Source organism: Thamnophis sirtalis, unplaced genomic scaffold, assembly GCF_051295495.1.
Source record: "Thamnophis sirtalis isolate CommonGarterSnake01/CBP01778 unplaced genomic scaffold, rThaSir2_p1.2 scaffold_9, whole genome shotgun sequence".
In the NCBI taxonomy this organism is placed as follows: Eukaryota; Metazoa; Chordata; class Lepidosauria; order Squamata; family Natricidae; genus Thamnophis; species Thamnophis sirtalis.
In genome coordinates this window covers 53,025,791-53,039,353 of record NW_028261389.1, presented here as the reverse complement: position 1 = coordinate 53,039,353, position 13,563 = coordinate 53,025,791, and the positions used below count along the sequence as shown (strand labels likewise).

At 38.5% G+C, this 13,563-nt stretch overlaps 2 protein-coding genes across 7 annotated transcripts in view; both read right to left on the bottom strand.

Annotated features, from left to right (window-relative positions):
- Positions 1-4,372, bottom strand: part of GXYLT1 (glucoside xylosyltransferase 1) — a 72,543-nt gene extending 68,171 nt beyond the window's left edge. For all 5 annotated transcript variants that reach the window (XM_087723574.1, XM_087723573.1, XM_014057592.2 and 2 more), the window contains exon 1: positions 3,724-4,372. In XM_087723574.1, the coding sequence (XP_087579700.1) occupies positions 3,724-3,950 (227 nt within the window). In that variant the 5' untranslated portion in view covers positions 3,951-4,372. The remainder of the gene's footprint in view (positions 1-3,723) is intronic.
- A 6,372-nt stretch (positions 4,373-10,744) lies between these two features.
- The window catches only part of YAF2 (YY1 associated factor 2), a 68,335-nt gene continuing 65,516 nt past the window's right edge, over positions 10,745-13,563 (bottom strand). For both annotated transcript variants that reach the window (XM_014059552.2, XM_014059553.2), the window contains exon 4: positions 10,745-12,266. In XM_014059552.2, coding sequence (XP_013915027.1) covers positions 12,029-12,266 — 238 coding nt within the window. In that variant the 3' untranslated portion in view covers positions 10,745-12,028. The remainder of the gene's footprint in view (positions 12,267-13,563) is intronic.

The following is a 13,563-nucleotide window of genomic DNA, read 5'->3' as shown; positions in this document are numbered from 1 at the left end:
TCCAGCTTTGTTTCTACTTGGAAACCACTTCTGGATTTTGTGCTTGAGATGGAAAAAAATGAACCATTGACTTTAGGTTTTGCTGATTAGTTAAATTTGTTGTTATAGAAATGGCTAATACATTAAGTATGTAAAAATAAAAAGTTGAGGCTGTGATGTTGCTATCTTATTCTACTATGTTAAAAAGAGTTCCCTCATTTTCCTACTATTTTCATTTTCTTTTGCATTTATATCTTGATAAGCATAACAAAATTATTAAAAGAAAAACAGTATTGCCTCAATGTATTTTTTTTTCTTATGATCAACGGACGTAATTCTTTAGTGTTTTTCATACAAAAGTACATCATACGGTACTAATAAAAGTTTTAAAAAGCGAATTACATGAATATGGAGACATACATAAAAACCTATGTTCATTAGGAATTAGTAATATGCATTAACCTCAGTGAAGCTGATCCTTAATAGTGTAATCCATCAGGAAATGTAGGATTTCTACAGATGGTTATTACATTCACTTCTGGAATGCATTTTAATTATATAGAAATGCAATTGCAATAGACCATACATACATTGTCAAACTGTATTTTATAAAAAGTACTAACAGGAATACAGGCACTGAAAATATAATTTAAATCCTCAGTATTTCATAGAGAATTTTAAAATTCATTCCTATGTAAGCAAAAAGCAGCTGCATATAGTTAATCTTAGATGCCGATTTCTATGATGTAAAATAACTGTGCTTCCACTAATTAATGCCAGAATTGCATACTCCACAAGAAATAGAGCTGAGAAATCTAAATGGAATTTTTATTTCTCTCATTATATACTTATACTTAAGTGGTGACAGCAAGCTTCATTTGCCCATAGCAACCTTTTAATCAAATAAAATATATTTCTGTCATAAGCAGTTACTGAATATTAAGTCAATACTCCTTTTAATAAAAGCTATCTGCTGAAACACTTGAACAGGAGACAAACCACCCTTTGCCATTTCCAAATCTTCTGGGCTATCCTATATATATAAAGCATCTCATAAAATCAAAAGATTAAGTTTAAAAATGACAGCTTTCCTCTTTGGAACTAAAAATTTCATTCCACTTTAATTATAAAGCTCAAACACGTTGTAAAAGTTGGAACTGAAAAGACAATATTGGGGCAGGAATGGGATTTTCAGAGTTCTGCATATAGTAGGTGGAATCAGAATGACTTCAGGCAAATTTCCTAATTTCATGTTAAGGGTTGTCTAATAGATTAACTCTTTTTCTGCTAAACAAACTAGAACAGCAATTATCACATTGCATCCTGACTTTCATCTAACAAAAAGTAGCTAAATAGATCTATAGAACATGATTATATTTCAGTAAACAAATTTAATATCTAATCTTATTTTACACTGAAACAATCAACAATCTTAAAATGCAAAGTCACTTTGGAGTACTTTCCAAAGTATGATGAGGGAAAAGCAGAATTAATTAATGTCTGGAAAAATTATTGATTAAATCCATGACTACTTTCAACATTTGCAGGCGTGAAGTAGCAGTTGTATTTAAATGTGATCTTTTTATAACAAATATTCAATAAATATACAACACCACAAACAAGATAGCTCATCTGCACATCTTCAACATAATTGTGTATGCTTCATAACACAAGTATAATCAAGATGTGTGGGCTCTTTCACAAAAATCTCACAATGCTACATTTCACTGTCTTCATTTTCAATAACATATTTATTGCTTTACCTAGAATATGTGATATGAAGTCTAGTTTGAAATATTTCTTGTAAACTACAGCTGGGACAAAAACTAAAGTAAAACCAAATGAAACAGAACTTTTAAATTAATCACTTGATTGAACATGTGAATAATCTTTCAAATAAAAAGAAAACTATGTACAAATTTGGAATTTCCCATGTTGTATTACAAATGGGATTTTTTTTTCTGTAGTTCACATCATAGCACAAATGCTATAGTAGCCGCAAAGCATTCAGATTCTTCAAGACTCCAGAATTTTAAAAGGGATTCAAAATTGTATGTCTGTCCACTGCAAATAAAGTATTGCAGGGGCCATACACAGATAGTCCTTGACTTACAATCACAACTAAGACCACAATTTGTTAAGTTGTTGTTAAGTGAGTCATGCCCAATTTTAGGACCTATTTTGCTATAATTGTTGTGAATCACTGCAATTATTAAGTAAATCAGATGGTCTTAAGCAAATCTGACAATGAATATTTACTTGTTCATTGAAAGCCAGCTGGAAAGATCCAAATGGTGATCACATGACTCCGAGATTGCAACCGTCATAAATATATGCTGGTTGCCAAGCATCTGACTTTTGATTACACGACCATAGCAATGCTGTGATGTCGTTCGTAAGCACAAGGATCAGTTGTAAATCACTTTTTTTCAGATCCATTGTAACTTCAAATGGCCACTAAATGAATGGTTGTAAATCAAAGCCTACCTGTACTGGAACATTGTATCCCCCAATGTGAGATCTACAGCCACCCTTTTAGCCTTTGCAAAAGGGCCTGAAGACTTGGCTCTACCAAGTGGCCAGGGACCCCAGTGGAGGTGTGTCATTCTGGAAGTGGTTAAGAACTAGGTAAGACTTCACGTTTCCCCAGGTACATCTTTTGCTCCCTTCCGCTCCAATTCTGCAAGTTTAAAGTTACCATTTGTTTTAATGTTTTACAATGATGTTTTATTGATTGTGAGCCACCTAGAATCAACTTTGGTGAGCTGGATGGCATGTAAGCTTAAAATAAATAAGCAAGGCATAAACTGTTCAATCCTAGCTGAAGGTCTATGGAGATTCTCAGTCATCCAGGTCATGGTTGTCCCAAAGATACTTTTTTCCAAGAGGCAACTGGACTTTCTGGTTTCTCTTTGAAGATGTTTTGCTTCTCATCCAAGCTGCTTCTTCAGCTCTGACCGGATGGTGGAGAATGGAAGGATTTTTACTCCTTTAGCAGGTCGTTAATGTCACCTGGAGGTTTATCTGTGTCATCAGAGTCACCTGAGTAGCGCAAGTGGGTCTGGAGCCTTCTTGGAACTGTTGAAAGGACTGGAGATAATGATGTTGTATCCCTCCCCCTCTGGCTGTTCAATATTGGCATAGATGCCCACTTTGACCCCTTTCAAATCAGTGGTCCTCGGTGTCCAAAATGTGGCCTTTGTCTTTTAAATGGAGATGGGCTGCTGAATCTAGTCCTGATGTTGTGGCCTGTGTTTATGAAGCAGTTATTTTGTTTCTACAGTGTACAGATCTGCACATGGCTCACTGCATTGCACTGCATATAACACTCCTGCATACAACACAAGACAGAGCAGTTGCCAAGCGAGCCATGTGCAGATCTGTACATCGGAGAAACAAAACCACCAAAGGTCCAAGGGGGAATCCAAAAGTCGGTAATATTCTTGTTAATATTATTATTATTCGTAGTTCTATTAAAGTATTTTTATGTAACAAATATTTGGGGATCTATAAACCATCTGCATGAAGAGGTCCATAGGACGTCATAGTCTAGGATCGATTGCTGTAGTAGCAACTCTTAGCTCTCTTGCGGGCTTTCCCCTCTCTCTGAGGTACCCAGCCAGCCACCCGCCCATCGTTCATGAAAGAGGGAAAAATCCCCCCCCCATTTAGGAATAAACCGAGAGCCTTTTGGGGGGAAGAGACCCTTTCTTCCCTCCCCAACATAAGAGCCGAGTTATATACCTCTCTGGCCCCGACCGACGATCTCTCTCGTTGCGGCCTGCACTTCCCGCCACGGCTTCCAAACGCGGGTTGCCGCCACTCAGTTGCCTCCGGACTGGGAAGGCGGAGTCCCCCTGGCGCCGGGGCGCCTCCTGTTCCAGAGACAGAGCCAGTTGGCTGAAGGCGTACAGCAGCGAGCACAAACCGCAGCCCAGGCACAGCAGCACCACCCGCGCCAGCCGCCGCATTCTCCCGCGACCCCGGCCGTCAGCTGAAGCCGGGGCCTTGCTGGGGAGCGCCAATCCCAGCGGCGACCAGCAGTTCCGCCGAAGCTCGACGACGCGTACTCAGCCGCTCTGAGGCTCGGAAAGGGGGGCGGCACCGCAAGAACGGCGACGGCGCCACTTCGGTCCCCAACGCCGGACGAAGCGGAAGACTGGGAGAGGCTTCCGAGAGGGAGGAAGGCGGCGCCAGTTAGGTGGCTGGGCCTAAGCGAGGAGGAGCCGAGCGGGAGGCGAGGGTCGTTGGGCCTTGTGCCTGGCTGCTGGGGTGGAGCCACGAAGACTGCCGAAGGCCCATCCTGGCCGCGGGGGCGTTGAGCTAGAGATGCTGAGCGGCTGAGAAACACTTCGGCCATCGGGCAGCCGAGCTTTGGCGTTAATGAAAGCGAAAACAGCAGAGGAGCTGGTTCTGTTTAATCGGCAACTGTTGCCTTTATGTACAAACAGCAGTGCATAAAGTTAACGTTCTTACTGTCGGCCCCCAGTGCTGTTACTTGGAAGCCAAATTAAATCTGAATTAGAATTAGGAGAGATGCTGTTATACTGTTCATAGTGGGTTGCTTATGATCGAGTATTTTCAACCTGATCGGTAACAGCTCTAGAATTTCTTGTCGGGTTATTCTTTTCTTCCTAGTTGGCAAACATTTGACTTTGGATCGCCTGCATGCAAAAAACGTGCTATGTTCTTGAAATAGGACTTCCTGTCCACTATAATGTGGCATTTTAATGTTCTCATGCATCATGCAATAACAACCGCTCCCAACAAAATTGTGAAGGTTATATCAAGATGCTCTTCTGCCTGATGAAAGAAATGTCCTTCTGGGTTCGGCTCCAAGTGGAGAAAAAGACACTGGAGACATGGAGGCTGCTTGGAAAGATGGTTTATTGTTGGACAGGACCACATGGCTTGAACCCTGAACAGAAAAGGTGATTACATACTTCAGTGTTGCTGGAGAAGAAAAGGCCCGAGGGAGGGGCTTGCTAGGCTTTTTATAACCTGTTCAGTCCCACCTCTCTGTTTCCTGTTCCTGTGTAAGAAATGTATTCTGATTGGTTGTCAGACTCCCATAGGGCCATGCAGGGGCAACTCTCTGGGCTGTGTTTTGAATCCAGGTTTAATTGAGTCATCAGATGCCATGCGATCAGTTGAGTAAAGGGCCAATATTATGCCTTTACTCCCATCCCTCCTGGAGTTGCAGTGGAGAAGTCTTTATTATGTAAAAGGGACTTCTTAATGGCCCATTAACAGTGAGGATGGGAAGGAAGCTACAGGCAACTATTCTTTCTTTTAAAACATGTTTCTTTCTTTTCCAAGGTGGCGCAGTGGTTAAATGCAGCACTGCAGGCTACTGCTAGATCAGCAGTTCAGCGGTTCAAATCTCACCGGCTCAGGGTTGACTCAGCCTTCCATCCTTCCGAGGTGGGTAAAATGAGGACCCAGATTGTTGGGGGCAATATGCTGACTCTCTGTAAACCGCTTAGAGAGGGCTGAAAGCCCTATGAAGCGGTATATAAGTCTACTGCTATTGCTATTTTCATATCCAGAGAAATATTCTGCCTTTTCAATATTTCCTAGGATATTTCATTTTTCTGGGAGAGGGCTGGATGATAACTTCCCACATGCCAACACATAAGTCTATCTGGAAGATAAAAACAGAAGTTAACAAAAGATAGTAAAATACAGTACAGTATGAGCTCACTGCTCAACATCTCTGGATGGCTGTTTTATATTTTATGCTAAACCACAATATCTTGAATTATTTTTTTCTAATTAGTAATTTGCTTGAGAACCTTTAATGCCTCAAAGGAGGGGAGCTACATAAACTCGCTCCCTTGGCATTACAAGAACTGATAAGTAGAACACTGCAACCTCTTTTTAAAGGATGGCAATTATTGATTACAATCAACATCTCTCTGAAATATGTTGATCATGACCCTATTAAGTTGTTAAACATCTCTCTCTCTCTCTCTCTCTTTTTAATAATGAAAAACTATGTCTTACCAGAAAACAAGATCAACTGATAACTGGCTATTCCATAAAATAGCTTTGTTTTAGAAACACATTTGAACTGTCTAAAGGAGTATTCTTTCAAAAGAAACCAATTGCTCTATTTCCAGTAAAACCGAAATTGCATCATCTCCTCAGACTGACATGCTGAGCAATTTAGTCAAAGAGCTAATTTATAGAGGAATCATAAAACAGCTTTTCTCGTGTTTTATTCCATTGAAAGCTATGTCACATGGTAAAAGCCTTCAAAAACTTACTGATGTCTGGTGAAGTTCACTAATTGCTGGGTGGCTATGGGAATGGGCAGATTGGCAGTTGACCCTGAGTGGGTACTGTTTCAACAAACAAAAAGGAAACCTGTTTAACAATAGGATGAAATCTTCATCAAATATATCCCAAAGAACCAAATTTAATTTTGTATTTATTGTTTAATAAAAGAATTATGATATTTTAATAACATGGGTTTATTTTAGAATAAAATCAGATATATTAGCCATATAGGTAATAAAAATCAATATTCAACATGATTGGATAGAGAAAGTGTGATCCTAAGTTAACAATCAGAATTTTTTTTTGAAAGATGGTATCTTCTACAGTAAGACATTCTTTTTTAATTCTGACATTTTATTTTTGTCTCTTGATTCATTTAATAAATTTTTTTAAAGTAATTTACCACTAAATTTACGAGCAACAGGAAAAAAAATCTCTCCCCTTGTTTGCTACAAATATCTGAATAGTTTTGTAAAATCTGACAAACTGTTTTGATAGTCTGTATATAATTGAATTTAAGAAAGCAAGTCCTTTCTTCTGATCTATTTGGAAGAAATATTTAATTATTCTGAAAAGGAAATTAAGGTATTTCTTAAGGAAAAGTTAACATATTCCTAGTAAATGGACTGAGTTATATTCAACTTTTTTTGATACAGCAAAATGTTTCAGATACTATCAGTAATCATTTATAATTCTCAGTACTTACCATATGAATTAATCATTTAAAATATACTAATTTCTAATAAAATTATTTAGATCTTGAAATAATTCTAAATAATTCATTGATTTTCGGTTCTTTTGAGTTAAGTGTTGATTTCTGGTAACTAGGCACTGCAGTTTTCTTGGAAAGATTTTGGAAGTGATTTGCCATTGTTTCCTTCCTAAGGGTGGGATATTGTTGAAGTGTGAGGACCAGCCACACTTTTTTTCAGAACTGCTGTAACTGGATCATGAAATCTGAATATATGGAATACAAAATGAAAAGTTTGTTAGATTAATAGCCTACCTGTCCTCCAAGAGCTCAAGGGAAATCCAGGATTTTCCACTGATGGAGATGCTTTCTTTCTGCAACCAGGAGGGAAACAACGCCTCCTCTCCTCTGAATTTTCAAATGATATTCCGAATGTATTTTGGAACATGTGTATGTGTATGCTACATAGAGAGCAAAAGTCTTTCATATGGCACAGTATGGGATTATAACTCATTCAATGATAAAGGCACTCAGAAAATAGCCTTTGCTGTGGCAGCTTCAATTACACCATGTCTCCTCCCAAGTTTGGTTGGTCACCCCCTTGTTATCTTTTAGAACAACAAAAACAATACTATTCTACATAGTGTTTGCATAAGAATGTTTTAATTGTTTTAGCGATATTTGAGATACGTTAGAGAAATTTATTTTTCTCTACCTAAGTCAGAAGTGTAATAAATCAGATAACGTATACATTTTTGTAATAAACAAATAGAACAACCCAGTGTTTCTATATAGTAATAACTCATTGGAGAAAGAGCCCATGGAATTTTTTTATATTTTGTATTCTGCTTCTAATGAAAAAGCACATCTAATAAATGATATTTATGATCACTTTCAAGCTTAATTTGATATAGATGTCAAATGTCTTAAATAATATGTTGCTAAGTTAATGTAATGTTACATTTATGAATAAAATGTATTTATATCAATTTATAAAGATGAATACTACAAAAGAAAATACTCTAAAAAGGGATTTTTGTAAAGAAATCATGTGGAATTTAGTTTTGAAACGTATTTTGCATCAAAGAATCCAGTTCCTGCCATCCACAATGACTGAATCATATGGACTGATTGGGTATCTAAAGTAGCTTCCTAAATACTTGTGACAAAATGAATAACTAGATATGCCAATTATGTAGTTATATCACTTGTAGATTTCAGTTTCCCCCTGTGGATAGCCACATTTAGGTTTTTATTTATTGGGAAATTACCTATAGAAATTTATTTTTAAAATTGAAAAAAATATTAAAGGTTACAGAGAAACTAATTGCACTGTTCCCCGGTATGACTTAAAGAAATAAACTCTCTTTAGAAACCAATAAAAGACCAAAGCAGTACTTTGTAACATAAAAGTAGTCTGTGAGGGAAATGGGTGGTTCAAAAATGAGATAAATAAAATAAAATAAACATCCCAATTTCAGCCTTTTCAGTTCTTATTCATTTAGGAGAACAGAGTTAATGTTAACTTATTAGACAGCAAAAGTAAGAAATAACATATTCAAGTTTTACATATCACATCAGACTTTCATTTTATGCAACTAACTATTTCACATTTAACATTGTACAAAATAGACAGTACCATTGTGCCTGTAGTAGAAGTACTGGAGTTAAAAACAGAAAAATACATTACTGCAAGAGACCAGCAAACATCACAATTAGCAGGGCTACAAAATTCATTTCTTGCTGAAAGGCTGTCATTATACATATTTAATATTTTTGGTTAGAATTATTCCCAAATATCCTATGTAACTTTTTATAGTTCACAAAATAAATATTTTAAGTGAAAAAAAGTTAATGCCTAACTATTAAGTGAAGTGCTCCCTTCAACAATACGCAACTGGACTTTTCACCAAAACAAATATTATTAACAGCCTGATCCTATGTATATTTTCCCAGAGTTAAATTTCACTGAATTCAGTGGGATCTATCCAAGTAAGTGCATAAGATTAACACAGAAACCACAAATATATAAACTGGCTAGACTTTCTCTTCTAGCTAATTATTTTAAGATCCATCATTATAAGAACCTTCATTTTTAAGTCAGAATCTGAAGGATGTTTTCATGAGGATATTTGTGGGTACAAAAATGCTAATATTGATAACAGGTTCAAGCAACAGAAAAATACAATAAATTTGGAAAAATGAATTAGAATGCTTCTACTACTACTATTTACTTTGTGCAATGTAACTCTATGCATGTTTGTTTGGAAGTAAATTCTAAACAGCTAATGCCTAAATTCCCTAGAGCAGGGGTGTCAAACACAAGGCCCGTGGCCCGTTTCTGGACCGCAATGTGGTCAGATCTGGCCACTGCGGCCATCCCGGAAACTGTAAGGGGTTGGTCTGCATCACTTCGGCCCAGCTCATGCCATCCAGGTGGACACGTGTGTGCACAGGCCTGGCCCACGACATCTGGGTAGGTGCATGTGTACACAGGAGGCAGTGGGAGCACGTGCAGCTGCCCAGATGGCATGGGCTAGGCCTGTGCACACAGCAGGCATCGGGCCAGCATCGCCTCTGTCCAGCCCACCTCATCTCAGCGTGGATGCCACCAGGTTGCAGATAAGCCCTGTGCCCACGTTCCCATATTCCCCACGTTCTTTGCACACACCTGACACACCTAGCACCACTGCCAGTAGCTTGCACAGGTCCATTAGGCTGCTACTTCATGGGGCGGGGCAGGGCTCAGCTCTCTCCACCAAGAAGCCTCAGTGAAGGGGGCACATTATTGGAAGTCTCTACCCCTGACAGCTCCTGGGTGGCAACAGTTTCTGGCTTTCGCTGCCCTGCCCCCTGCCTCCCGACCCCTCATCCTGTGGGATGAGCCCCCTGCCCAACACCCCACCCACCAGAGATGCCTGGATTTCCTCCACAACCCCACCCGGTCCCCACAGGCACCACACATGCGAGCAACATCAAGCTGGCCACACCCCAGGTCATCAGCCTTGACCACTCCTGCCAGGTCTCTCCTTCCCCCCGGTCCCCGGAGGACAAATACAATGCTGATGCAGCCCTCAATGAAACCGAGTTTGACATCCTTGCCCTAGGGGAACAGCCTTAAGCCCAGCTGCATTTGCAGTAAATTATGAAGGTACCAAAATAATATGGCTGATGATGTCATCATACAGAAGTTACCATTATGTACTTTGTGACCTGATATGTGACACAAATAAGCAGCTTAAGATATTACTGTGATGACATCATTGTGCACATGCCATGACCCTCCTCCCTGCACTCATGTTTGTGCTGCTGAGTAAAAATGCAAGGACTGCACTGATTGTTGTAGTGCTATAAACTATGAACTCAGTGAGACATTTCTTAGAAATGCATAGACTTTTGTGCTGTCAATTAGGTATAAGTTCTGAATTGCTAATTAATTGCCTTATTAAATTAAAATAATTTTAGATTGGGTTTACATTCTGATAAGTAAATGTCATTCATTTAAGTGGACAATCGTGTATAAAAACATCCTTAGAAGTTCTAAATCATCTTCTCCCTCCCACTATATTCCTAATTCTACAGTACAGGTGAAAGAGTTAATCATTAATTTGTACATTAAAACATTTAACTGATTATAAACAAAATTTCAAAACCTATACTCATAAAAATATTTTATTGGAAAGTTTACATAATACTGAATGGGACTGTAAATCCTTTTGTTCTGTATCTCTATATTGCTAAATGCATAAATGACCACTATATCAAAAACAAATAACTGTATTTTACCTATGATTTACTCTATATTATTTAATAAAAGTTATTTCAAAAAATGCAAAAGGCTTATACAGGAACAAATGTAATACATATAGCATTTGCTTACTTATTTACTCTGGTGAAACATTCAATATTACTGGCCTGAATCCTAAAGGCTGCACAGGTTCTTTTCACACCCATACACACACCCATACATAGGCACCATTGCTTTTAAAGTTCACCTCCTCCAACTGCAGTCCCCTGCACTACCCATTTTCAATCTTGGGAGATCTTTGGGAATGCTCTCTGGTGTGGTGCAAAGAACTATGGCTAAAAAAACCACACACACAAACAAAACAAAATAAACCACAAACTCATACACAAACTTAAAAGCCTCTTTGGATCCCAGCCTCCTGCTGTACAGATATATATCACTATAACACTGAGAAAATCTCGGAGAAAGTAAGTAGAAAATATAAATTATGATGGCATCATGTTTGGGATTTTAAAGTTATCAGCAATAGTTTTAAGATATAGAATTAAAAAAACAGAAGATGACTAATAATTTCAGAATAAATTTATGTTCTATAACAGAGAATACCAGTGTATAAGGACAAGGTAGTACTATATTTGAATTATAAAGCTAAACAATGTTTTTAACAGATTTACTTTTTTGCTTGTAAACATTAACAATAAATGTTTTAAATGTATGAGGAAAATATTGGAGAAGCTAGCAACATTATTCAGTTACAATAATCCAGTAAAATGTGTTGGACATTGGCAAAAATTCATACAAATGTTATATTTAATAGCATTTTCCTATTCAACCACACCAAGTACCAGCAGGTGTTTTAAAGATAATCATTATGAAAAGTCTTTTGCAGCAATAGTTGATTAAGTTGATCTTTGACTTGCATACATATATAACTATGATTCACAATTCTCAAATAATACATATTTAGGCAGCTTTTTTAATTCATTCAGTACATGCCAATAGCATAGAATCCAAGAGTTCTGTTAAAATTCACTAAAGTAAAAGAGGAAAAGGACTTGCCAGTAACACTGCATCAAGCATATTCAAACCACATTTTCATGGCACCATTGTATATGAAGATTAAAAAATTGATCTAAAAATGTTTTGTAGATTGCAGTGCAATTTAACTGCACTGCAGCACTGCTTGTAAAAAACTGCATAAATCATATCTAGGTAAACATAATCATGCATGGTGATAATAAGTCATGAAAATGCGGTAACTGTTGGCAGAAGTTGTATATATGTAATTTTTTGAGACAAAAGACTAAATAAACTGAAGTAAATAAACTTTAATGAGATTCTCCATTCAGTGATGAGGCTTCTCCTCTAGGTGAAGATGACCTGGACATTCCTCTCTCTGTATTGTCAGAACTAGAACCACTCTGACTGTGCTGGTCTGCAGAAGCTGCACTTGAAGCAGGTGACGACTTAGTTTTTTCCTTAAAGTCTGTAATAATGACTGTCAGATCACCAACAGTAACTTCCAAATGTTGAGCACTACTTCGATCCACATTTTTCAATCTGGGCCTAAAATAATATAAATAATCAAATGAAAGAGGAAACTCAGAAAATATTCCAGTCTTTTACTTTAAAGATTTTTCTGGAACCACAAAGAATGCTTGTATCTCCTGTATTATGGTACAATTCATTATCAAGACCTTTTAAAATTGATTGAACCTTTGAATTATGTCAAGCAAATGTCTGTTAGACCTGATCCCTGAATATTTAAAATAGAAATGTCAAATACTAAATCTGAGGTTTTAGATATGGCAGGCATGTGCTATGCCGATTCTAACCTCATAATCAATCTGTTTATTTATATTTCATTATTATTTATATAAATAACTCAAGAGGCAAACATACCAAATACTCCTGCTTCCTCCTATCTTCCATACAACAATAACCTTGTGAGGTTAGTTGGTTGAGTGTGTGTGAATGGCCAAAGTCACCCAGCCAGCTTTCATGTCTAAAGTGGGATTAGAACTAATCATCCTACTCACCAATACTATAGAACACAATTTCACAAGGAAAGGAGAGGTCAGAGGAACATATGCAAAACTACTATGAGAAATATTTGAAGCATTTGACAGATAAAGTAGTTCAGATCTGTTCTGATCTGAACTCTGGATTGGCAGTTCATGTGAAGCTGACAGAAGTATGGTTCAACTTGGTTACTAGGTCATGAGCAAGTAGACAGCCACAAGACAGCATTCAGTATATTAGATCTATGTCCCTCCTGGGAGACGATGTGGTTGGGTCCAGGCAGAGGTAAATTATGGGTACCACATTTTTCACACTATAAGACACACTTGCCCATCCCAAAAGTGGGTGGAAATGACTGCATGTCTTATAGAGTGAATATTGCGGCCGGGGGGGGGGGGGGGGGGAGGAGGGTTGGTGCGGCAGTGGCATTTGCTGCCGCCTGTCATTGCTGCTGCTGTTCGCTGCCACCAGGGAACGCTGGAGCCTTCGCTGCCTAGCAGCTGATTGGTGGTTGGGTCGGCCTCCCAGAATACTGCTAATCAGCTGTTCTAGACGGTGGGGATCACTGCTGATCGCCGCCGCCATTCACCACTGATTGTTGCTGCCCAGTTGGCGGCAGCGATGATAGGCGGCGGCAATCCCCGCCACCTAGAACAGCTGATCGGCGGTATTCCGGGAGGCCGATCCAACCACCAATAGCTGCTCAGCAGCGAAGGCTCTGGTGTTCCCCAGTGGCGGCAGCAGCTCAGCTCAGTTGACTGGTGGTGGGCGCAGTGGAGCGGAGCCCTGATGAGCCATGCGCTGGGGCTGCGATAACGTGCTGAAGCTGACCAGGCTGTTT